Genomic DNA, 26,664 nt, shown 5'->3' with positions numbered 1-26,664 from the left:
CCTAATAAATAAATAAAATCTAAATTAATCACGGTAAAAGAATTCATTGTTTTTTAAACAATTATTTGAAATCAGTTTTTTTTTGAAAGAATTATTTGAAATCAGTTGAATTAATGTCACTTAGCTTTCATAACAGTTTTTTGTTTAGTTCATGTGGTGGGCTAACCAGCTGAAGAAAATCTCTTTAATTTTTTTTTTAATCACATTCATTTTCTCCTTTCTTTCTTTTTTTTCATCTTCCACTTCCCCTTCTTTGTTACGGTTAAAAAAAACCAATAAGGTGTTGATCTGCAAGGGCAAGGGCAGCAAATTGAATTCCATGAAAATCATTTGTTGAAAGAAACAACTACAATTTTTGGAATATATAGAGACATCAAAGAGGGAAAAAAAAGCAAACAAATCCCCTAGTCCTTCATTCTCTTTAAGTACTTGTGTATAGTAAAATAAAACTAGTGTTATTGAAAGTAAGGTAATTTTTTGCTATAATTTTCAATTCCTTAAAGTTATTATTTTTTCGTCTCAATTGTCGTATGTATAAGACCATTAAGTTCTCATCCTTTCTTCCAAATATTTTAGGGTTAATGGTAAATATCATATTGATGCAAATTTTCAAAGTTAAAAAATTAGTGAATTTTTGATAATTTTTTGATGGATTTGGTTGGATGTGAGAATATGGGTTAAAGATGTTGAAAATACATATCAGAGGTGGGAGTAGACAGGATCGATGTAGTTTTTTCTTAAATAGGTTTGACATATTTAAAAAAATTTAGGCTTAAGTCTGACCTGTTACATGTCATAGATTTTTTTTCACGGATTTTATCTGACCTTCCTGAAGTCTGGCTTAACCTAATAACTTATTTAAAGACATGTTTCATAATAACACTCTATCTCTATCGTAGTCTATAAACTTTATATGAAAAAATAGACTAATGTTTAAAATGAATGGTATAAGACTAATGTTTAAAATGAAGTTAAAAAATGAATTGTACTCTATAAACTTTAATACTATTATTGAGTGTAACATTATCCATGATGTAACTACCAAATAGTAGCAAGTTTCAACCACCAAATTGTTGGGTAAGCTATTCAATATTTGAATAAATAAAAATAAATCATAGATATGTGTGGTGCTGTAATTTCTTTGTTCTTTCAAGTTACAAAATGTAGAGAGTTTAACTTCTTAACTTTTATGCATGCTTGAGAATTGTTCAGCAAGAAAAGTGCATTCTTGCAAGGTGCTAGTGGGTGTGTCTGTAATACTGTGAGTGAGGTGTCCAAATTTTTGCTGTCATTTGGTAGATATCTCACTTATACTTTCAACCAAGTGCTCACAAAACTCTTCCTATTTGGCTGCCAAACTTAACAAAACTATGTTGCTTGGCATGAGAAAATACAAAGTGTAATTAAAGAAAAAACTTCAAGTTGAACTACCTTCTCACAAAGGCAATGGTTGCCAACCAATATACGTGTAAGCATTTCACAGATTTTAACCATATAAAATTACATATTACCTTTTCTGTTTATAAAGTCCAACACAAACATGCGTATCGATCACATTACTTTGCAATGAGACTGATCACCTTGATCAAATGTTACTGATATATCAACCAGCCAGCAGAAAAGATTGGAGTGGAGGGTGAACCACGCTGGAGAAGCAGGGCACATGCTTGACCTCTCGAAATTAATCTTCTGATCGAGCATATGCTCTGGCTCTCCAGCATGGATTCTTTCTCCTACAATTGAAAAATATTAGCAATGTGGTTATATAAATCGATTTGTCAGCCACAAGGTAAGCTTCTCCACTTGTTGTGCATTCATGTTAGATTGCAATTCCTATTGGAACCTAAAATCTGTTCTAGGATTTCTGTTTTTATGTCACCAGAACCTAACATATGTTGATGATATATTTTTTATTTGAAAAAAGAAAAGAAAATCGACCCAAAATTTAGGATAAAATATGGTATAAACACTTCAAAATGGAGTGGATTTTTTCCTTTTATATTATCCAATTAATATTACAGGCACAGATCATTTGGATCAAGAAAAGGCATTGGCTTCAGTCTCAGCTCGAACTAAGCTAGCATACAAACCATTTTGAGAGGAAGCCATGAGAGTGTCATGGCTACCATACTCAACCACTCCCCCATCTTTCATCACTGCAATCCTTTCAGCCTCTCTGATTGTGGAAAGACGGTGTGCAACTATTATGGTTGTTGCCTCCTTTGAAACTTTCTTCAGGGCATCTTGTATGTGCTTCTCTGATTCCAAGTCCAAGGCACTGCTTGCTTCATCAAGCAGAAGCACTTTTGATTTCTTCAATATGGCCCTTGCTATTGCAATTCTTTGTTTCTGCCCACCTGATAATTGAACCCCACTTTCACCAACCTGTCACAGAGAAAATGCAAAAATCAACCATATGCTTAAATAATAGAAGGGTGTCAGGAAAATCGAGTGAATGGTCAATTTGGTCCCTGAAAGAATTTACCGTTGGCAAGTTGGTACCTGGAAGAAGGAAATATGTTCGAAAGTCCCTGAATGTGTAAAACATTAGTCGGGGACTAACTTGACAGCCAATGTTTTAGTAGACCAAACCTAACTTTAGGGACTAATTTGACCGACCTTTTACACATTCAGAGACTTCAAAACATATTTCCTTCATCCAGGACTAACTTGTCAACGGAAAAATCTTTTAGGGATTGACCATTTACTCCAGGAAAATCATGTGGAAAGTGGTGCAGGTTAAATGAGTTATGGTATAGACTGATCCTACTAATATATTACAGTACCTGGGTTTCATAGCCCTGAGGAAGACCACTGATGAATTTGTGAATGTAAGCTTCCTTTGCAGCAGCTTCAATTTCAGCCCATGAAGTACTTGGGTCCCCAAATGCTATATTATCCCTTATGCTCCCAGCAAACAATGCAGGTTCTTGACCTACCAAAGCTATTTGCCTCCTCAACCACTTCACATCAATCTCTCTCAAATCCACCCCACCCAGCATCACACTCCCTTCATCTGGATCATAGAACCTCTGTGTCATCCATATGACTGTTGATTTTCCTGATCCACTTGGTCCCACCAAGGCCACAGTGCTTCCACCTTTCACCTTCAAACAGAAATCCCTCAACACAGTCACCTCAGGCCTACATGGATATGCAAATGTCACCATTTTGAACTCTATTTTCATCTCCTTTGATCTTCCAAGTTTCCTACTTTTGGTTCTTCCATCGCTCCCTATGAGTGGCCTTCTGTTTATGATATCTTGAACTGAAGGAATCGCTGAAGCCGCCATAGAAGTATCCGGTGCTAGACCAGCTAATTGTCCCACAGAAAATGAGCTCAGAACAAGAATGAGAAAAATCTTATACACATCATTAAATGATGCTTTGTCAATTTTTACAAGGTAGGCTCCAAACCAAAGAGTTAAGGTGTATGCTCCATACATGGCACCTTGAAAGAATCCAAACACAAGACCTTGAAGTTGTGAACTTTTTAATGATTTTTTCATAGGTTCTGATAATGCTCTATCAAAGGACATGACTATCTGTTCCTGGGCTGAAAATGTTGCAACTGTTCTTATGTTTGACACTGCACCAGAAGCAATGTTGCTAGCTCTGGCATAAGAGGTGTTGTCAACTCGCGGCCCGATGTTTATGATCAAGTTTACATAGCTTGCACCAAGGGCTAAAGGAGTTAAAGCAGCTGCAACAAGGGTTAGTCTCCAATTGAAGGCAAAGGACACGCCAAGGCCTACAGCAGCTGAACTCAACCCCATAAGAAGGACTGAGATTCGGTCACCGAGTACCGACCGAAAACTAACAGCGTCTATTGAGAGCCTTGACACCAACACTCCAGTGGAGTTTTCTTCAAAATCAAACCATCCAGGTTCTTGTTTCAGTATGGATTGAAACAAGAGGTTTCTAACCCTCAGTGTTAGCTTTGAGCCAGCCCAACCACACAAGCCTTGTTGTCCTGTCATGGAAAGTATGCAACCAAATCCAAGGCCAACAAGTACCAAACAAAGGTATCCAACATCTCTTTTCATCTTTGAAAGGTCATCGCCAAAATACACCCCCAGGGATATGCCTAAAATCAATGGGAAAAGGGACAGAATAGCACCTGCAAACATTCCCAGAAGAAACCCTGAAAGTAGCATCACAGATTCTGGTTTTTGCAATTTCCATACCTCAGAAAGTCTGTATTGTCTTGCCCTTTTATCTTTCTTATCTTCCATCTCGTCTTGTTCATCCTCCTCCATGGGTTTGAAGATCTTAGGCCGCGAGATATCAACTAAATATTCTGATCTTGATACATCAGGAGCAGATTTATCATAGATGGATAAATCATTGGCTTTCTGCATGCCATTTTCTTTAAAGAGAGGTTGTGAAATGGATTCAGTAGCAAGCTTGACAAGGTTGTAGTAGGTTCCCGCTTTCGCCATAAGCTGGCGGTGGTCACCGATCTCAGTGGCAGAACCATGTTCAAGGACTACAATGGCATGAGCATTCTTCACTGTTGCTATCCTGTGAGCAATGACAATGGTTGTTCTGCCTGCAGAAATCTTGTCAATGGCCCTTTGGACTGCAGATTCAGACTCAGCATCAAGAGCACTTGTAGGTTCATCTAAAAGAAGGATTTTAGGATCTTTGATCATCGCTCGAGCCAACGCAATTCGCTGCTTCTGACCTCCTGAAAGCTTTGTACCCCTATCTCCAACCTGCATAAAAAATGATACTTTTTCAAACCATAATTTCTGAAGTAAGTTTTTCTGTCTTGTATATGGATTTTGGATATCATATATAGAGGTTATTTCCTATTATCTTTACGAAGTGCACATTTGAAAATCTTTATACAATTGATTCTAAAGTCATAATCAATTCTGGGGTGAAGCTCCTCTTAGTAGCCTTTGGGTTTCAGAATTAACTCTGCCCTGGTTCAAACATGCTATTACTACATTGCAACCTTAGTTTTGTTGAATATATTAATCTAGAAAAGAAGAAATGTCTTTGTCATTAGTTGCTGCACCTGAGTGTCATAGCCTAGTGGTAAGTTATAGATGAACTTGTGAGCATCAGCAGCTTTGCAAGCAGCAATTGCCTCTTCCTTGGTGGCATTATCTTTCCCCATCATCACATTTTCCAGTATAGATGTGGCAAAGAGAACTGGCTCCTGACCAACCATCCCAATCTGATCTCTTAGCCACTTTACGTGCAATGTCCTCAAATCATGACCATCCAAAGTAATAATTCCTGCAAAGATATTTAACCTCAACAGAGTTAGGAGCATATAATTAATTTTCCTTAGCTCTGATAGCATGTTTAGATCAACTTGTCTTTCATCAGAATCAATTCTGAAACACAGAATCTACTCACACAAGTTTCTCCCCAGAATTGATTCTGGCTTCAGAATGTGTTTCCAAACATTGCACTGAATATCTTATGCCATCACTCATATTGTTATTCTGATACATGCTTACCTTCAATAGGGTCATAAAACCTCTCTATAAGAGCAAAGATAGTGGACTTGCCCCCTCCACTTGCACCAACCAATGCAAGAGTTTTTGAAGATGGAAACACCAAGTTAAGGGAATTAAGTATCAGAGAATCAGGACGAGATGGGTATGCGAAACTAACATTTTTCAACTCAATCCTTCCACGAGCAGAGGAAACCTTCCTACCCTCAGGACTATAGGGATCAATCTCAGGGACTCTTTCTATGATAAAGAACACACGGCTTGCTGCAACAGTTCCTTGTGCAAATTGTGCAAAATATGAAAGTGCCAGTGCCAAGCCTCTGCCAATAAATAAACAAATAAACTTTTAACAGTTAGAGAAAGAAAGTTAAAATAGTGTGTTCGGATACCAGTTGTGTGCAACGTGAGCAGACTATTATCTCAATTCATAAGAAAAGTTATGTTTAATTTTTGTCTCAAAGTGAGTACTAACGTCCATTTGCTGGCAACGGATATTTAAACAGTAGTCTTTAATAGCCAATTGAAGAATCATTTCTTTTGTTTAGAAAGTACAGTTAAATAATCTTGCATCTAAATCAAACATAATCAACTTAGTGAAAGAAGAAAGTACACCTTCCTCCTACATTGACACCAAAGAAACAAGCAATAGCAGAACCTCCATCAAGTTGACCCTTGGCAATTAAAATGGAGCCATACCAGAAAGCCAAGGCCCATGTTGAATAGGTAACTAAATAGATAACACCCATGCCTGCACCCTTAGCAAATCCAATTCTTGCTCCAATTGGAGCTGATTTTTGCAGTAGGTCAGCATATTTTTCACCCAATTGGCTTTCTGCAACAAAAGAAAACACTGTCCTGATTGAACTGATGGCCTGCTCAGCAATGCTGCCAGCTTTCTTATAAGAAGCCTATAGCCAAAAAAAAAAAATAGAATGAGCAAAATGCCAAGACATATATAAGATCAAATTTAATGAATGTAAGCTAAGTGTGTATTTTTTTTTTTATCTTACTTCCTCTTTTGCTGCTAGACCACCATAAATTGCTTTGTAAGCTATGCCTAAGAACATTGTCAATGGGGTGACTGAGAATACCACCAGAGAGACTCTCCATGATCTTCTAAACCCAACTGCATACCCGCATATGAATGTAAATACATGATGGATGAAATGGGCCATCTGCAGTGCCAGAAAGAAAACTTAGAAGCGCATTTAAGGAGTAGTGTCAACCAAATTTGAAGCTAAAAACTTCTAAGGCTCAGAAAACTCATGAAACTTCTATTATATTATTGATATGGTATAAATTGATAATACATAAAAACAAAGGGGCGAACTCTGTGATTGCCATTTTAACTTCTTGAAGCTCAGTATTTTGGTCAACTAAACAAATTTTTCAAGAGTCTCTTATTTCATTAGTCTTTTATTTCATTGGTTGAGTTCATGTAGGTCCCAACTAGAAGTCTGCCACATATTTTTAATAGACTCCCCCATGAATTTTAACCAATATATGAGAAGTTAAAGTGAGTGCTGCCACTTGCCACCATTTTTTTTTGGAAGCAAAATAATTTTATTGAATACCAAAGAACCCCATGAGAACAAGTCTCTCATGAAAGGATAATAATAAAAACACCCTTTGGAAGACCAGCCAAAGAAAGAGCCACCATTTTTTTCTTACTAGTATATTGTCCATTCCCCTTTTACTTTTCTTTTAGTAATTCATTTTCACTTTAGTTATGGTGTTACAATATTAATGCATAATTACATATTTATAAACGAGAAATTGATATATAATTGTCTAATAATCATATATAGAAGTCAATTAAGATGATAGTTAAGAGTATAATACAAAAATAGTTTTTCACCATAAAAAATAGAGATTTTGATAACAATTTCCATGAAAACGAGATAACTAGATTTCTTAGTAAACTAATTGACTAAAAAATGACTTTAATAAGAATGATATCAAGTTTTTATTTTATTTTCTATTTTTCATAACTTTGTAAACTACACTTGAAAAAGGAACAGACAGGAAGAATGAGTCACACAGATGTCAACCATTTTAAATTTGTCCCCAAAAAAATGTAAGAGCCGGCTACACATGACGAAATATTAATAAAATATGAAAAGGAAAAAAATCAATTGAAAATGTTTTTCAATATAAATAAAAATGAACTATGGTACAGAGTAAGGGTTCAGAAAAATAATATAAAATAAAAATGTCCGGGAAAAATGATATCATTAGAGAGAGATGGGGATGAGGAAACCAATTTCATAGTTTATTTTTGCATCAAAACTCCATATCTAAACTCAAAAGTCAGAAGACTATGTTAGTTATATTGATTTCATAGTTTATATTTGTGTGAGAACTCCTGATCAAAAGTCACAAGACTTCGTTAATTATATAATGCAGTTTAACTATCAAGTGCTTTTTGTTCCCAGAACAAGAGAAACAAGAATTTAACCTTCTCTCCCATAACTTCTTGAATTTGTGCAACATCACTAGCAATTCCATGCATGATATCTCCAGTGTTCATCTCAGTATCAAAAAAACTAATGTCCTGTCGAAGAACTGCTCTTAGATACTCAGTTCTGATCCTCTGAGCACATCGCTCTCCCACTAGCCTCCAACATGTGATCTCTGCCAATTTTAGTGATAAAGAAAATCACAACTTGCAACACCTCTCAAATAAACCTCAAGAATTCAAGGCTATCCATTGAAAATCATAACAAAAAAATGTAAAAATCAATGATTAATTTCTTAATCTCCTTACGCAAATATGCTCCAACTACCACAACCGCAGCTAATCCGGTCATAAATAAGCACATCTGCAACAAAGAAAACATGCTTCAATTCCACTACATATGCATACATTAGAGTGACTATAAAGTGTTTTAAATTGCGGTCTGCAACCGCAATTGCAATTGCTTTTAGAGTTCTCGTGATCGCAATTGCAGCCGCATCAACCTGCATTTATCTGCAATTCTGTAGCACAATTTTAAACCCTGACTACAAAGGAAAAGGAGATTAAGGAAGAATTAGTACCTTCTCTACATCCTTCAACATTTGTTTTCTGTCATTCTCTGCTTCCCCTGAAAGCTTATTAACCAAGTTTCCAAAAAGATAAGAATAGCCAGGAAGTGATCCTCCATTAATGAGAGCCCCTAAGCAACCAAAAAACATTAGCACCCAATCCAACTTGGTTGAGTACCTGAACAAGCTAAAAAGCCCAATTGTCCTTGGAGCCCCTGCATCTCCCTCATCCTCCTCACTTTCTTCATCATCAACATATCCTGAAACCTTCTTAGTATCATGGTGACTATAAAATTTGCTAGAGTATTTGCTCTCATGTGATGGTACCCCATGATGATCAACATAATAAACCCCACCATAACCATCATGTTTATTATGTGATGATTCATGATCATGATGAACATTCTTTGTAGTAGGTGAAATAAAGTTGTCTTCTGTTATGCTATAATCTATCATACTGAGCTCATCTTCCTCAGCCAATGGACTAGTCCTGTGTTTAACCTCTTTGATGATTCCCAATTTGGAGAAAGCAAGAGAATTATCATTGTTATTGTCCCTAGCAACATGGCTCCGGAGTTCAACTCTGCCATAGGAAGAATAGTCATGAGATGAGCCTGTGAGGCCTCTGAAATTGGATGTTCGAGAGAGGTAAAAGTCATTTGCTGATTGGCGAAACACGCGGCTGCGATCAGATGGGGTGGTATCTGGCCATGGACTCAGAGCAGAGCCGAAGTTTGTGCTGTGCTCACGGAACCCGGTGGCCTCGAACTTCCATGAAACCTCTCCTTGCCACGAACGGTCATCGTCCGTGGCAAAGGGTGTGGTAGGAGGAACAACTCTGCTGCGGCGAGAAGCTCTGCTTCGAGAGCTTGATGGTATGAAAGAGTTCGAGCCGGAGACACTGCGGTAGCTCAGCGGCGTTGTATTGTGTCGTCTCTGGTAGCTTGTGGAGGAGAAGGAGTCAAGCTCAAAGGAAGAATCAGCCATGGTTAGCTAGCTATGCTAGCTGCGAGTGATTGATGTTTGATGAGAAAAACTGGTAGTATGATGGGAAAACTAAAACAAGAAAGAGTTCAACTTGTGATTAGTTTCACATTGGGATAGATAGGTCCAATGTATCAAACAACTTTGCACATTCCGCCTGTGTTTTCTTTCTAGCCTAGCCAGACACAAGAGTGACCAAAACAGCAACTCATATATGGGTCTATGCGGTTCAGGCAATGATAACTACTTTGAGATTTTTTTCATTTGTTTAAAACACTGGTATCCTACACTCCACTGGGACAATCTTATTCAAACCGAGTATGATCTATATGAGTCATAAAGCTCTTTCTATCCAGCATTTAACGCAACTGCTTTCACAAGAACTCAAATCCTAGACTTCTGCTTAAACTAGAACAACTCCGACTTTGGGAGTTTAATTTAGTAGTTTCTTAATGTTGTTGGACAGGGGCGGCATGCAAGACTATGAGGCCGGCTTGCCAATTTCAGCACCTTGTTATTTGGAGAAAATAATGTTGGGATGGAAGTGACTTATGTGGATGTTTTTTGCTAATTACTTATGTGGAGGTTTATTGTGACAGGTCAAACTTTCTCTAATTTGATATGAACAAGAAATGACAAGGACTATCCATTTGTCATGTGTGTATTTCCCTCTTTAACTAAGTATATTATGTCATGTAATTAAGAAGTGAGAAGCTTGACCAATGAGTTTGTAAGGAATATTTAAGGAGGAAAATGAAAGAATAAACAAAGATTAACCATTGAGAACGTAGACGCTATACCGGAACTTACAAAGGGTAATATTCTTCTGAAGTTCTATTTAGAGTATCACAAAATGTAAATTGATGGGAAAAACTTGTGTAAAAGGTGTAGTCCGGAGGGGAATCTGTTTGAACAGCAGGAAAGAGCATTGCTTTGTGCATAAATATCAGATTAACAGTATAGCATGCCTAATCCAAGAAAATTAAATAACTAAAACATTATTGGCCGAATTACTTCCTAGAAAATATCAAATATTAAAATATTGCGTCGTCTAGCGTTGTTCTGGTTTTGTTTTTTTGTAGAGAACAAGGTTGATCCATTTTTGGATCAATATGACTGTCGTGTAGCATTTCTTTTGAGCATTCATCTACTTCTTATTTTAAATTCCCATTTGGTAGTGTTAAAGAACACATAGGTCAACCTCAATCATTTTAAAATTCAGAATCTACTCATAGAAGGTTCTCTCCACAATTGGTTCTGCTTCCATAAAACTTTAAGCATTTGGAGAGGGATGGCTAATTTTAGAACCTCGAGTATTAAGTGTATTTTCATAATAATCTGGTTTATATAATTCATTTGCTGCTTCCTAGATGACAATATTCAGTTCCACACTCCACAAGAACATATATCAGTGTAATGTTATTTAGACAATCAATATCTTAACATTTAAAAATGTGGATGGCAGAAAATGCAACTTAACAGGACAAATCAGGTTTTAGCTCAATACCAAATAATGAGAATGCAATTGAAGTTCCCACTTGCCCACCACTGCTATCAGACAGCTCAATGTTCACAACACCGAAATCTTTGAGTATAAACAACCAATGCAACATCACAAGGTGACAAGGTAACATTACAAGGACCCACAGCCAAGTACATTTACCATGTGATGAAGAATTACAAGTAATTGAACATGTATATCATGAAAATAAACAATAATAGCCGAGTTTATACAGTTAAGAGTACAGTGATGTGTCCTTCAGCAAAGAATAAAGAAGATAACAAGCCAATTATCTTTGCTTAATCTTTGAGGAGAAAGAGTAATAAACTTTTGAAAGCTATTATTATACTCCGCAACCACATTACTCTTCTTAAATTCGTCTATACTGATTCATTCTAATAGGGGGTTCAATTCTGATATACATCACACAAGTAGATCAAAAATAAACGGGTAAAATAATGCCACTACTGCCAAAATTACAATGACAGTGCACCAATAGGCGACTCATCATTGACTACAGTATGCATCATATTTCAACACAAACATTGCTAACTAAATCGTAGGGGAAAACCTCATAGTCCAAGAAAATATACATAACCCCATCATATATCTTTCATGTACCGTGCCTGTCTCTCTTTTCTGTATCGCGTTTAATGTTGTCCTTTACACCTTACCGTTGAAGATGATCCAAATTACTTGCCAGCCTACTCGGTGAAATTTCATCTTGGTTTCGAGTCACTGCCCTTGCTTCGGAAGGTTGAGAGTGAAAAAAATGATTTGGGAGCTGCACAAAATTAAAATTATTGTATTACTAGAATGTCACGCAAAATATTAGCATTATCTAGCGATCTGAACAAAATTAAATGATTATTAGTTTTGAAATCAATGAAAAGAAACCCATGTCTTTATTAGCAATAGCACAATATTACTTTCCCTTGAGTCAAGATTACATTCTAAGGCCAGACACAAAAGACAATAATCCAAGAGACCAGTTGCTTAATCCAGAATGAACTACCAAATCAAGGATATGCGAAAGAAAGATGACATATTTTGAAGATTCTTCACAACTACTTCATCAGCCTAACACATACAACTGTGCCAAAAATAGATGAAAATTTGGCGCAAGATTAATTAAGTTATGCAGTTTTACCTTTTATTGAACTTCCTGATATATGATCATCCCTTAGTTTAAAATGAGCGGGAGGTGCAGGGATAGAGCTTTGCATGGATTGAACTGCAAGAATTGAGCATAAGATTGTCAATAAAAAACTAATTTACCTCTATCCATCGAAGAAAAAGTGAAAAGAACATGCATAATAAAGCTACTAGTTCAATAAAATATATATCATGAACAAGAATTTAGTGCAACATTAATTTTCCAGCAGTGAGAACATAGAACATCACAAATACCAGAAAACAACAGTCCCACCCAGCCACCAAATATGACCTATAATAATAACATAAACCTTTAACTACATCTGAGTATACTATCATGAAGAAATTGGTTAGGGTTTGAAAATGAGTATAAAAGAAATAAGAGCATGATTCTTTTGAATTCCTAACAAAGGTAAACTAAATTTTTCCTAGTCCATTCACTTGACAACTATGAAAGAAGAATCATCATTTAAAAGTGTAACCAAAGATGTAAAAAATGAAAAAGGATCCATTTCCTAACAGCAAAATATCGCAAGAAATCAGCAAAAAAAATATTTGAACTTGTCTCTAAGCAGTAACCAACATGCAGATCAGTAACAAGAAATTTGGGTAAATAATGATAGGTTACCCTGCTCATTGAACAGCTCACTATCATTGAAGCTGTCATCAGAAGGATGACCATGAGAGAACCCCATTCGTGATTTCCTCAAGTCTTCTGATGACCGGTTTGCAAGATCTCGACCATCTTCCATATCATCATCTCCTTCAGAAGTTGTAGCAGAGATCCAATCAACCAAACTCTCTGACCCACGAGTCTTTCTGCCGAACTTAAGTAATCGCTTAAAACCTCTTGTGACATCCTTGCGGGGTTGATTCTGGGATGAATTAGCAACAAAATACGGCTTTTGAGCACTTCCCCATTTTTTCCTCATTCGAGCAGCATCATTCTCTCCCGGGTTTAGGGAATGAGAATTCCAAGACGCAGGGCTGCCAATTGGAGAATCCGCAGAAGCATCAATGTCAGAGGATTCGTGTGGGTAAGAAAAGGGATGAGGCACGTGTGAGTTCCATGACACTGGACTTCCAACTGGAGAGTCCTGCAGAGATCCTACCCCGTTGAAATTTGATGGATATTCAGTAGGCATTTCACCCCCTGAAACAGAGTCTACCTGAGCAAGAGACCTTGTAGAATCACCAATTTCAGACCCAGAATTACCAGATTTCCCAGATTCTTGGCTCAGGCTCACCTTTCCATTATTATTATAAGTGCAGTCTTCGATGGCCACAGTTCCGATTTCATCTTCTTCCTCTGTCGCCATATGCAAAGAATCTTCCATATCAAATTCTAGGTCATCAAATTTATTTTTATGAGTATGAGATGCCGCTGAAGCTTTATTCCTGATAGCATTGCCTCCAGAACCAGGGCCTACACTATTACCTGTTTTAGTGAAAGACCTTGATGGTTGATCATAAGGTCCCAGATCAGTCTCATCCAAATCAAATTTCAATGGAGTCAAGACAACCCCATCTGAGTTCAAATGGGACAAATCCTTAAACTCTGCAGGATTAGCAGAGCTCTTCCGCAAAGACTGAGTTTGCTTTACCTTCTCTTCCTTGATACCTTGCGCTTCTTCAGCAGAGCTTTTGCTACGGGCATAGTTTCTCACCTGAGAGCGGGTCGTTTTACTGACTCCAGAAGAAGGCTTTGTATTTTCTTTTCTTAAATCAGAGAAATTTGGAACCGACTGAGCAAGAGGATTTTCTCTTCGCCTGCCAGATGAGCGTGAGATTGACGCTGCTGTTGTGCGAGGTGCGCCTGGAGGCACATGTCTGTTAGGAAATACTTTCCTAGTTTGCCTTGAAGCACCATAAATCTTTTCTTCTGAGAATTCAGAAAGATCTTCAACCTCTTCATTCTGAAGCAAATCTATTGGATGCTGTTGATAAATAAGAGAAATCAGAACCAAAATAGTTTTTTTTTAATATCAAAACAAGCTTGCTTTGTAGAAGACAAAAATGCACCAGTTATCATAAAACTATCAAACAAGCAAGAAATACCTGGTCTCTTTTATTATTTGATTTGAAATATCCAAGTTTCTCAGCACGATGAGCGCCTGTTAGTGAACCTTGTCTATTTGTTGACCCTGAAAACTTGGCCTTCATCTCCTCTCTGCTCCGCTCAAGACTATCCTGCATGGCCTTCATCCTAGCTTCTTTCTCTGCTCTGTTTGAACTCCATTCTTCCTGAAGTTTAGCATTCCTTTTTTTCATGTACTTTTCATAAAATTTACCCCTAGAATCATCACCAAAGTTAAGTTCCGAGAAATTTTGCCTTAGAGCATCGCCATAATTGTGACTGTCCCCTGACTTAGTTTGCGACGACTTAGCATCAAAGTTTGTCAAATTGCTAGAACTTGCAGCTGGTTCAGACACAGTGCTTCTAGAAGGCGGCTGAGGAGTTGAATCCCCCACAACAGGTCTTCTATGCTGTGAGCTAACAGTCTGTTCAACATGTGCATCCGCCGCAGGCTCAATTCTCCGTGCAGAACCAGATTGTTCCCCAGGAACCCTCAATTTATGCTCTGCAAAAAGCTTTTCAAGCTCATCCGCCTTCATTTTCAGCTCATCATGTAGCTCCTGATTTCCTTTAGTCTGCCTTACTCTCTGAGCCTGCTCTTGAGGCACAGCTGAGGCTACCCGAGCATTACCGTGACTCTCCGAAACTTGTTTACCAGGATAATTCAACCTGCTACTTTCATTACCACCCCGAGTTTCATCCCTTTTACCTGATGGCATGCTGGTTTTTTCCTGAGTAGCAGGTACCGTTTTTTGGTACTTCATTTTTGGAACTTGAGAATCCTCGTCCTTTTGCTGCTTGGCTATTAATGAAGATGAAGAAGAGTCCTGAGATGTAGATTGATGAACACCCTCAACCTGAACAGGAGAAGCATCCCTCTGTTTGAGTGCCACGCCACCTTCAAATTGAGCTGAAAGAGATCGTGAATGAATACGGTGGACCTTAACAAGTGACGGCGCAACCACATGACTTTTCATCCCACCAGAAACCTTCACATCACACAACCCATCTCCAGAAGACAACATGGAACAAACAACCTCTTCCGAACCCGAAGAAGAACCCTTCAATGGTGGCCCAGAAGCACCCACTTCATCCTTAAACCCTCCACTCCTCTCATCTCCATAAACAGAAACGTTTTCACTCTCCTGAAAAGACCCATGATCAGTTTTCGCAACATTCTCTGAGTTTTCTTCGGAGGTGGTGGCAACAGAGGAGTTGTTCTGCGGAACAGAGGACGTGGACGAAGACAAAGGGCTCTCTTCAGAGAGCTTCTTCTCGCCGCTACCGTCAATGCTCATGTCACTGCAGCCACTCCACCGCCGCAAGACGTCGGAGGACATCCTCCGAAGCTCCGCCGGTTTACCTGAGGAGCCCTCCTTCTGCTTCTTCTCGAAGAGGTTGATCCGGTCCTGCACGCTGAGCCGCCGCGCCGACGGTGCCGCTGAGGAGGTCGTTGACGACGACGGCGACGGTGAGGACTCGGTGGTGTCGTCTTTGGTGGCGGCGTCCTTGGCTTCGTCACCTTTCTGGTTTACGTCGTTGTTGCTGGCGCTACGTCGTAGTGAAGCGAAGTTGCCAATGGCTTTGGGCTGTTGCCACGTGGAAGGCTTTGATTGGTCATCGTCGTTGTCAATGGACATGTCAGAGTTAACTGATGACCGGAGATCCCTGTCATCGCCACCTGGCTTCCAGGTGCTGATAAGGTCTGGTCTTCTTTCATACAGTGACAAATATTTAGCACATGCTTCACTGCACCCAAAAAAATAAAATTAAAAAAATTATTTAATATTTTTACTATATTAGAGATGAAAATGAAATATATAAAAATCCAAGAGTGAATGACAAAATTGGCCTCCGAAAGTGTTAGGTGCTGATAAATTTGTCCCTGGATGGAGGAAATACTATGTCAGTCAAGTTAGTTCTTGTGGTCGACACTTTCGAGAACCAATTTGATCATTCACTCTAAATCCGACTATATTATATGAGTGTGGTGGTTGTTAGTTACTTCAAGCGGTGGGCACGGAATCGATCTGCAAAGAGTTTGAGATGAGAGACAGTGTGGGGATTAAAACCAGATGCTGATGCACGAGCACATGCTGAGGTTAAGTCCTGCCTAACTGCACCGAGTCTTACATCAATGGCTCTTAGGAGTTCCTTCCTGTTACAAGTGGTGACAAAGTTAAATATTTCAGAAGATGACAAAAGATAATAACTATGTTGGATTCTTTATTGAACATAATGATTGTTTATCATTTCATGTAGATAAACATGTTTTCCAGACAGGTCATTTGTATAAAAAAAATTAAAAGGTTTCTTTTTAGTCTTTGAATTTGGTCTGCTTCCGTATATAAAGGTCATTTTCCTTATGGTAAGACAGTAAGAACTAAGAAGAGAAAAAAAAAAAAAAAAAAACTCTTCTTACTGTCTTACCAAGGCCTCTCTATTGGTCTGATTCTCTCATATAGCCAAAGTGTGTTTGAAATGAATAGTTTTAGGTAAGAAAGGGTCAAATTTTAAATTCCAATAAATATTCTCTAGTGTGATAATTTTTTAAAATAAAATGAAACATTAGCAGCAAACTTAATATCCTAATCCTTTATTCATCTTTATAAATATTATAAAACTCTCTTAATTTGAAAGTAAATATTTATCTGAACCAACAAAGTCTAATATGGTTGGTAAGCAGTTGGATCCCTTAATCATGTCAAAAGGCTTTGTTGGTGCACACCAAAAAAATGAAAATATTATCCCCCACTTCCTTTACTTCCAAAACCCTCATCACAAACATAACATTGCAAAGGTTAACTTCTCAAACAAGAACCTTTAGTCTTCAAATTGTTTATCCAAAATTTCTTCACATGCTTCTTGAATGTAGTCATGTTCTTCTTAACTCTGTTCACAATCATATGCGATATCTTCGGCTCAAAGATTCTCATACATTATTTGGTGGTTAAGTTCTCATATTTGAATTTTTGGTCTTTCATATGTTCTTGCCAAAGACCAAAATGCCAAATATGAGAACTTGATCATTACTACTGTACTGAAATATCTGCGTATAGTCGAGAATGAGCTGAACTAGAACACCAAATAATGAATGACAGTCTTCCAAGAGCACAAGATATCCCATATGATCGAGAACAAACTCAAGAAAAACATGACTACATTCATGAAGTACATGAAGGACAATTGGATAAACAATTTCAAGACTAAAGGATCATATTTGAGAAACTAACCTTGGTGCAGTGCACCCAGATAAAATGAAAGTGGATAGAAATGTTACGTGGTTGCATCTGCCGCTGCAATGACTCCTGTTCCATCCCCACCTGGAGCAAATTGACCAAAATATTGTTGTCACCATATTATTATCAATCACTCACATTAACTAATAGAATGAAACTGAGACTTCAAAAGAACCACAGTTCTCAAATCAAAATGCCCACTTTCATAACCTTATAATTATCCAGCAAATAACCACATGCATTAGTATCCATAAATATCTATAGGGACCAAATGTATTGAAATTTCAGCTACATTGTTTATGCTGAGGTGAAAGTCAATGAAATAAAAACTTCAATCTCAACTCTCTTTGATAAATTATATATGATTTAAATTTTTGATTGTTTAGTCTGTTTTCCCAATTTTCTTCATTTTGACATTCTTTTCTCCATATCAAAATCCAGGTGATTCCTGTTTCAAGCATGAGTTTAATTCTCTGTTTCTCTTTTTGTGTAAGACGTCAATGTTGAATGTTCAACCCATTTTTACTTTCTCTTAACAATTTGGATAAAGCAATTTTGTTGGTGCAATTACGGGGAGCATGTGTAATTAAAATTAGTATGCATTTTCTCTTTCCTTTCTGACTCATTTTCTGGCCACAATATAGATTAGGAATTAATTAAATAACATACAGAACAGATTAGGAATGAACTAAATAAACTATTACAGACACAATACAACATTCCAAAACTGTCCAAATACCTAAAACAAGTAGCCAGCACAAAAATATAGCTTTAAGATTCTATGATAATTGTAATTTCATATCATAGTGAACTATACTTAATAGTTGGCCTTACATTTTAATAGAATTTAGGTTAGGTCTAACTTTACCCCAAAAACTAGCTTATAGGTGAAAGTTGTCCTACCATTTATGAAGACTATTATGCCCATATCTCTAGAAAATGTGAGACTTCTCCATATATGGGTGGTCTTCAATAAACGAATCTAGAATAGGCTCTTATACCATCTTAGAATTTGGGTTTGGCCTAACTCTACCTCAAAAGCTAGCTTAGAAGGTGAGGATTGTTCAAACTGTATAAGGATTTAGTTGGTCATATCTCTAACCAATGTGGGACTTCTCAACACACCCACCCCTCACGCCTAAGGGCTGGACATCTGGAGCACAGGAACCAACTTTGCGGGTGACCCATATATGGGGGATCTCCAATAAACGGATTTAGATACCATATCAAAATTCGGGTTTGACCTAACTCTACCCCAAAAGCTAGCTATGAGGTCAGTGTTGCTCTACCATTTATAAAGACTATTATGGTCATATCTCTAGTCAATGTGGTACTAGTACTACTCAACACTTTGAATAGTAAAATATACAGTGGGGGGAAATAAAAGGGAAAAAACTAAGAAGACAACTAATGAACTTTGATATTGATCAAATTTCCAAATTTGGACAATATGATCCCAATCGATGTGACTAAAATTTATAGCTTACTTTTCATCCTTTTTTTTTGTAAAACTGAAGAGGAAACACTATTTGTCTTCATGTTCATGCTTTCATGGTATGTAGTGCCTACTTGAAAAGAGAACATACCTTGTGACTCAGCACGCTGGTCTCCTGCCCCCTAAAGTAAGACATTCAAAACATTAGCATAATAAAAGAAAGAAAAGAGTTAATGCTTTAGTTCAATGTTTGCACCAATCTTCTCTTTTTGATTATAGGTCCGTTATTACCTGAGAATATATTTTTCGTGCTGCTTCCAATTGTGTCATCTCTGCATCAAAGGTAGCGACCATTTCTAAAATCTCAGGCATGCCAACAAACCGCACAAACCTGTAAACGCCAACACCAACCAGCTTAGAGGGTAAATCAAAAGGCTCACTGCAAAGGCCGTGAATCCAATAAATAAACTTCCAATTCCATTGCTTTCACCTCTCAAATGTCCCTTTTGTAAACCAAGTCTCAGCATTCTTATGTCTATCAATTTCTAGTCTAATTGATTGGACTGCAAGTGAAGCCTGCTCTTCCGCAACCTTTAAATGGGTCAAGAATGGCTTTACTAATCCTGATGTTAGTTTCTCAGAGGTTCCATCACTTGAAACAAGCAACTCACACCTGCCCATTAATAGAAAGAAAAATGAAGAAATATGATTACAACCCTAATCAGCAGAAAATGTAAATTTCAATCAGAAAACCCCAAGGAACATAAACCGCACCTTGAACGCTTTGGAGACAATTGGAGCACAGCATAGTCAAGTAGTGTGTCAGGCTTCATTTTTGTTTACTAGAGGTAAAACTATATCACTCTTCAGATGATTTCACATAAAAAAATACAATTTTCAGTTTTTCACCATCATTTTCACCTGGCACCAATCATAATCAGCAAAACTGCACACCAGAAATCCCCATGTCAGAATGTAGATTCTGTATAAACAAAATAAGAATCAAAGAGACCGAAAACAAACGTTTCGCTAATTGTTCAGTGTGTCATTTCCAAATTAGCATTGCATTACAAATCTACATTTTCAATCAAGCTGAAAATTTTATAACCACCCAGATGCAGATAAGGAAAATCCCACTTGTTTCCATTCCTATCAGAAGCATACCAGAGATCCCAACCCAAAGTTCAAGCCTTTAAGCAAAGCAACAAAAACCCAAAATTGCCACAAAGAAATTACAACAAAATAGATCTGATTCAGCAAAAGACCAAACTTGACTAAAGTTGAATAGCCACCACACAAACCTAAAATCAAAGATAAACCCAGAAACTCACAAAAATAGAAATAAACAAACAAAACCACAGTTCAATGAAGCATCACCATGACTATACAGAAAGAACTATGCATGCTACAAAATCAAAAACTGAAGAAAAAAACCCTAATCACTTACATTGAAAACTGGGAGAGTAGGGTAATGCAGAAACGATCGTGGAATTGAATGGTAAAGGCAGCAATGAAGGTATGAGATCTTTGAAAACACAACCCGATCCTCCGATTTGGAGATGAAAAGGGCACCAGCATTTGGGTCTCTCTCTCTCTCTCTGCTTTGTCTTTCTCAGTTCTTCTCCATCTTCCCCCTTTTGTGTCTTTCACTGTGGAAGAAATGAGAGACCCTTTGTTTTCTTTACGCAAATTTCTTTTCTTTTTAAAATTTTTTTGAGTTTTACGAAAACCCCACAATGAAAAGGATGGTTTTTGCTTTACTCATCCTTCATTTCAAAATCTTCTTCTTCACTTTCTCTCTCTAGATACACCCTGTCTGAATAGAGAAGAGAGAGAAAAATATTACCAGACACTGTTACCTTTGTGAGTTTGTGAATTTTAATGTAGTAATTAGCAGCTAACTAGGAAGATGAAACCTTGGTGGAGAACAAGATTTACCAGTCGAAATTCAAATGTTGTTTTCACCCGGTTAAATTTTTTTGTTCAGGTTAAGGTGGTGGTGGTTTAAATCCAATCACTTCCCACTACAAGTTTTTTGAAATTCCAATATTTAATAATCAATTAATATTTAATTCATTTTGAACCCTTTAATTACGTTATTGTCATTCAGGTGTTGAAAATAGACAATTAGACACTAACAATGTGATTGGACGAGATGGTCATTTTGGTAAATTCAGGTCTGTGATTAAGCTTTAGTCAACAGTGTGTGGCACTGTGTGTATTGATCAAAAGTGTGGAAATTAAAGAAAATTAATATCCGTTTTGGGGAAAATGACAGAGATGCCGTTCATTAACTTAATTGAGGAACATATGATCTTGTGTATAAAATCTCTGACAATGCAAACAGAATTCAAATCAAATCAAATGCTTTTTAGTTTTTTTTTGATAGGCTCAAATCAAATGCTTTTTAGTGACTGTCGATATCTCATTGGTTAGATTTTTTCCTTCAACAGAGTTGCTCCAAAATTATGCTACCCATTAAATGGTCTGACTTGAGAGTTGAGATTAGGTTAATCTAAAAATTGTGAATTCTGATGGATGAAAGTCAATAGCATGAGGTTCTTTTTTTTTCCAGTGATTGTTAATGTTTGTTTTTAGGGATGTATTTGAGGTCATTTTGAGTAGTGTTTGTCATATTGTCATACATCTAAATTATTTTAGTAAACTCTTTAATTCACGAGTTTCACGTTTAAGTGGTACAATTATTTGAATTTATTTATAAGCCATATGAGTTTATAATATCATTAGTTACACTGTGTGTAAAAAATGTGGTGTTTGACAAATGTTAATTTAGATGATGAGTTAGAGTCTCAGGAATAACGATTGTCTCATGATCCTCATAAGTACTAAGTAAAAAACTTTTTGCAAAAAAAAATTAAATAGCACTAAATAATTATTGCAGACATAAAAAATATTATGTCAACAATACAATTCAATTGGGGAGAGAGGGTAAAGGAAAAAATCGAACACAACATAGGAAAAATGTGGCACGACGTAGTAGGGGAGGCGGACACCGCCACAAAGGCGAGGGATTGTGACGATGCAGTGGGACTACACGGAGAGAGGGATTGAGGTGGAGGTGTCGAGATGGTGGGAGCTACAACAAGGCATTGGGACGGTAGGGTCGTGGGCTTGGTGACGAAGAGTAAGGGTACGATTTGGAGAAAGTGTGAGAGGGCAGTGGAACGGTTGGGATACACCGAGATATGGGGTAAGGCAGAGGTGTCGGGATGAAGAGCGAGAGAGCGGACCAATGTTATACAAGGGGAGGTTAGGCGGCGATGAAGAGTGAGGGTTAGGTTTGGAGAGAGAGTGAGAGGATAAATTTTATAAAAACGAACAAGCGGAGAAATCATCGAGATTAGCATCGGCCAAGCCAACGCTAAATTTGTCGGCTGAATAGATGACCGAAACGAATTTACATTAGTGTAAGTCATAACCAGCGCTAATTTGGCCAATGATTTTAGCGTCGGCCTGGAACCGTCGGTTGGTGGTGGTCTGTCACAAATTTAACCGAAAGTCTGAAACTGACGTCAATGGTCGGTGAGTTGACGCTGATTATTGTCAGCTTAACCGACGCTATATTTAAGAAGATTATAATTTAAGATCAACATTATGTGTAGGTTTTGCGTCGATTTATTGGCTAATGAACAAAATTTTGTATAAATATCGGGACAAATACTAAATTTTGAGGCTAATTTGGTTGTTCTAGTAGTTAAAAACCGTGAGTATAAATGATAGGTTTTGATACTTTTACCTCTTATTTTGTCGTCAATCACATTTCTATCAATTTTTTTTTTGTATCTTTCGTTTTTCTCTTTTATCTTTCTATCTATCTTGAAGTGCGAGTGAGTTTAAGATGTAGATCAAGTTTTGTGGCTTTTGTACCCAAATAGTGTAGTTTTATAGCAAAATTATAGTTTTGGGGTACTTTTTTTTTAATTTACCATTTTGGTATAAATCGCCCCTGTTAGTGGCGATTCTATTTTTTTTTTTTATATTTTAATGAATCGCCAATGTTCTTGGCGTTTTAGTTTTTTTTTTTCCTTTTTTTATTAAATCGCCAACATGGTTGGCGTTTCTCTTATTTTTTAACAACCGCCAACATGGTTGGCGTTTTTTACTTTTTACTTATTTAAAAAAAAACGCCAACCTTAAATTTTATTTTAAATTATTTAAAAATGTCAATTTGTATACACCTGTGGTTTGGTTTTCTTCTTAATTCGTTCTTTGCTGATCATGGTCATGATTCTTACCTTTGTAAACAATATACTACTCTTGTATATATATTAAGGTACATCTTGTACACTGGTTTATTGCTATTTAAAAAATCGGCAAGCTACCACAAAATTTCCACAACAAGATAATGATGTCTAATCGTCATGTGATTCCAACAAAAAATGAAAAAAAATGAAAATCAAGTGGTGATGAAGAACTTTGCATGCAATGACTCCAAAACCGCCAACCATGTTGGCGATTTAATAAAAAAATGAAAAAAAAAACTAAAACGCCAATAGCATTGGCGATTCTTTAAAAAAATATGATAATAAAAAATAAAATCGCCATCACCACTGACAGTGGCGATTTATACTAGAATGGTAAATAAAAAAAAAAAAAACCCAAAAGCTGTAATTTTGCTACAAAACTACACTACTTAGGTACAAACCCCAAGTTTTGTTGATATATGAATCACACCTAAAAAATATTAATAAATAGGGACCTATCAAATGAACGGTGTGTTAAGGATGGTGAGGTTTGGGTGTGATTGAGCATGGACCATCCAGTATGATTCGGATCAGAGGGTCCATACTCCACCATAGTCGGCAGGTGGGACACTGACTCAACCTGCATATTTTTGGAAAATTAGTTAGTTAGTTCTCTCTTAAATCTCATTAGATTGCCTTACATTTGAATATGGATTGGATTCTAGGTCCATCATTTGAATGGTTGGTGGTGTACATGTGTCTCGACCAATAACATTTCTGAAGGAAGCTGATTTTAATTCTAAAGTTGATCTTCATCTCAGGTCGCTTTTGATTTGCTTTCAAGTTATATATTTGGTCCTTTTATCGACTTGTTTGAAGAACTAGAATATTTATGCCATAAGCTTTGTTTGATAGTCAAGAACCTGATTATCTACACTCATGAAGTACTTCATCATAGCTTTGCTCCCTGGATTCAAAATAATAGATTACAATGCATTATTAGATTTTAAGGGCAAATGACATTGGGATTTAATCATATCCGCTTTACTCAAGGTGGACTGCCCTGTTAAGAGAACAAAAAGAAAAATAATTGTGCTAGAGTTTCATTGAAAATAAAAATGAGTCTTAAGTTTAAATAGAACACAAATGAACAAATATAAATAATCAAATAGCAAAAGACTAAATTGCGCTTAGAGTCTGTTTGGATAACGGTATTAATGATGTGAAAGTACTTTACCACAATTTCTAATGTAAAAGAACACATTTTCTCAAAGGAAGAAAAGAGATGAATTGGAGAAAATGATTTTCGCATTTAACTCAACTGTAATATAAACATGCTTAAGACAAATAACTAAATAGAGGAGTATAATCTAACACTGCCGATCCACTATATAAAATGTAATCTGAAAAACCTTTCAACTAGAAAATTGATGGCCCTTAACCTTAGCTTGATTAGGCTTCATTTTGTAAGCACATTCTTAACCTTATGATGAAATTTCCCATTTTTTATTTATCACTCACCATTCTTTTTTTTTTATTTTTTTATCCCAAAGTGCATTCCGCGTTTACCAATATGTATTGAAATATGGATTAATGAACTATGCACTGAGAGTGTAAACTTTATTTACATAGATATTCAATTGAATTTCACCAAATTAGAAAATATGCTTTTATTTCAATTAAAATTAAAAATGAATGTAACTTTCTCTCTCCAACGTGACATACATTGATTAGATGTCAACGTAAAACTATTTTACACTGACAATGCATATTCATTAAACTCTTAAAATAGATAACCAGAATAGATAAAGTCGTGAGTTTCATTGGGTGCTCATGCCTCATAGTACTCTAAGAGCATCTTCAATGCAAGGTTCTTAGTTCTTATTTTTGAGCTAAGAACTAAGAACCGAGTTCTTAACCATTAGAGGGGATGACGTGGAGTTCTTAGTTATTAAAAATAAGAACCGGGTTCTTATATAAGAAGTTTTACTTTTTGAGTTCTTAGCATAAAAAATTATTTTTTCTCTCTCATCCAAATTACTTTATTACTTTATGAGTTTTGCTTTATTACTTTATGAAAATAAAAAGTATAAATAATGTGGTTTGTGAGACCAAATGAATAATGCTAAGGTAACGTTTGGTAGACCGGTGGGAAGGGAACGAAACAGGACACATGGGTTCCATTCTGTGTTTGTCGTGTTTTTAAGATGGAACGGAACGAGACAAAAGGCTCCAGGAACGGGACACTTTGGTTCCCTGGAAAAGGGTGGAACGGAAGGGAACGGAACGGAACACTCTCTTAAAACTTTTGCAAGTTCAAAAATACCCCTAATTTATATTTGAAATTTTATGCATCTAAACAGTTTAAAATCACTTATAAAACTGAAAGCACTTATTATATTTGTAGACAAAGTTAAATAAAAATCAACTTTTTCAAAAAAAATCACTTAAAAAAAAAATCAATTATTTTTTTCAAAAGTAAAATCACTTTTTGTAAGCAATGATAAACGAGTCAATTAGAGTGCGTTTGACTCAACTTATTTTGGAAAAATAAATTTTTAATCAAAAAATCACTTTTAAAATCAAAAATCACTTTTTAATCAAAAAATCACTTTTAAAATCAAAAAATCACTTTTTTAATCAAATTTCACTTTTTGTGTTTGTTTCAGCTGAAGCTGAAAACAGATTATTTGAAACAGTTACTTTAGCTTATCATGAAAACCTATGATGATAGATGAGAGGAGATAAAAAAGTGATTTTAATTAGAGTAATCAAACACGAATCAACTTAATTAAAATAAAATCAATTATTTTTTCAAAAGTAAAATCAGTTTTTGTAAGAAATGATAAACGAGCCAATTAGAATGCGTTTAATTCAACTTATTTTGGAAAAATCACTTTTTGTGTTTGTTTCAGCTGAAGCTGAAAACAAATTATTTGAAACAGTTATTTGAAACAAATTATTTGAAACAAGGATTTTAATTAGAGTAGTTGAATACGAATCAACTTATGCTTTTCTCAAAATCTCTTAAAAAAATTATAATAAAAAATCAATATTTTTAATCTAAATAAACGCACTTAAAATAGCTTAAATAGATAATTAGGTTTCTGCTTTTTTCAATAGCATACCGAAACAACTTAAACAATATATAAGTGATTATTTTAAAGAAATAAGTGATTATTTCATGAAGTAAGCAATAACAAACGGTTTCTATGCAAAATGTTCAATTGAGTTCAATTTCTTTTCCTCAATTAAAAATTAAACATGTAGGGTTATATATGTAATTAAAATCATGGTTCTGTTCTATTCACTTGGAGTTACCAAACACAACACATAGAACATTATTGTCCTGTTCCATCCTGTTCTGTCCCGTTCCGTTCTGTTCTGTCCTGTTCCGTTCCGTTCCGTCACCAAACGCTACCTAAGAACTCATGGTTGGAGCAAAACTGCTTGAGAGTTGCTTAAGCACATGTGGCAGTACGGACCCACATGAATAATGTTAAGAACTAAGAACTAACTTCAATGCTTTAACTGAGGCCTTATTCAACTGAGTTGGGCTATGATTTC

General features: G+C 36.3%; 2 protein-coding genes across 3 annotated transcripts; both read right to left on the bottom strand.

Moving 5' to 3' along the window:
* Positions 1-1,944: 1,944 nt before the first annotated feature.
* LOC130746426 (ABC transporter B family member 19-like) lies at positions 1,945-9,682 on the bottom strand. The gene is made up of 9 exons (XM_057599052.1): positions 8,514-9,682; positions 8,242-8,296; positions 7,933-8,108; positions 6,485-6,649; positions 6,087-6,382; positions 5,478-5,794; positions 5,027-5,250; positions 2,787-4,718; positions 1,945-2,385 (listed from the first exon to the last, which is right to left on the bottom strand). The coding sequence occupies exons 1-9, from the start codon at positions 9,486-9,488 to the stop codon at positions 2,038-2,040; spliced, it is 4,488 nt and encodes a 1,495-aa protein (XP_057455035.1). The 5' UTR covers positions 9,489-9,682; the 3' UTR covers positions 1,945-2,037.
* Positions 9,683-11,162: 1,480 nt separating this feature from the next.
* LOC130746425 (uncharacterized) lies at positions 11,163-20,608 on the bottom strand. 2 transcript variants are annotated; one of them, XM_057599050.1, is made up of 11 exons: positions 20,340-20,608; positions 19,667-19,874; positions 19,383-19,565; positions 19,184-19,283; positions 19,044-19,074; positions 17,499-17,541; positions 16,224-16,376; positions 14,200-15,967; positions 12,770-14,078; positions 12,137-12,220; positions 11,163-11,770 (listed from the first exon to the last, which is right to left on the bottom strand). In XM_057599050.1, exons 2-11 carry the CDS (start codon positions 19,723-19,725, stop codon positions 11,706-11,708), a joined length of 3,795 nt encoding a protein of 1,264 aa, XP_057455033.1. In that variant the 5' UTR covers positions 19,726-19,874; positions 20,340-20,608; the 3' UTR covers positions 11,163-11,705. The 2 variants fall into 2 exon arrangements, with proteins under 2 accessions (XP_057455033.1, XP_057455032.1); XM_057599049.1 differs by having other exon boundaries at positions 19,667-19,838; positions 20,340-20,607.
* Positions 20,609-26,664: the final 6,056 nt, after the last annotated feature.

Source organism: Lotus japonicus, chromosome 3, assembly GCF_012489685.1.
Source record: "Lotus japonicus ecotype B-129 chromosome 3, LjGifu_v1.2".
NCBI classification, from domain to species: domain Eukaryota; kingdom Viridiplantae; phylum Streptophyta; class Magnoliopsida; order Fabales; family Fabaceae; genus Lotus; species Lotus japonicus.
This window is presented reverse-complemented; position numbering and strand designations above follow the sequence as displayed.

Coding starts and splice junctions, on each gene's coding strand:
- LOC130746426 (XM_057599052.1), bottom strand. CDS start 9,488: ATGGCTGATTCTTCCTTTGAGCTTGACTCCTTCTCCTCCACAAGCTAC. Junction 8,297..8,513: donor TGTTGAAGGATGTAGAGAAG/GTACTAATTCTT, acceptor TCTTTGTTGCAG/ATGTGCTTATTTATGACCGG. Junction 5,795..6,086: donor GGTGTCAATGTAGGAGGAAG/GTGTACTTTCTT, acceptor ATTTATTGGCAG/AGGCTTGGCACTGGCACTTT.
- LOC130746425 (XM_057599050.1), bottom strand. CDS start 19,725: ATGAAGCCTGACACACTACTTGACTATGCTGTGCTCCAATTGTCTCCA. Junction 19,284..19,382: donor ACAAAAGGGACATTTGAGAG/GTGAAAGCAATG, acceptor TGGCGTTTACAG/GTTTGTGCGGTTTGTTGGCA. Junction 19,075..19,183: donor CACGAAAAATATATTCTCAG/GTAATAACGGAC, acceptor GTCTTACTTTAG/GGGGCAGGAGACCAGCGTGC.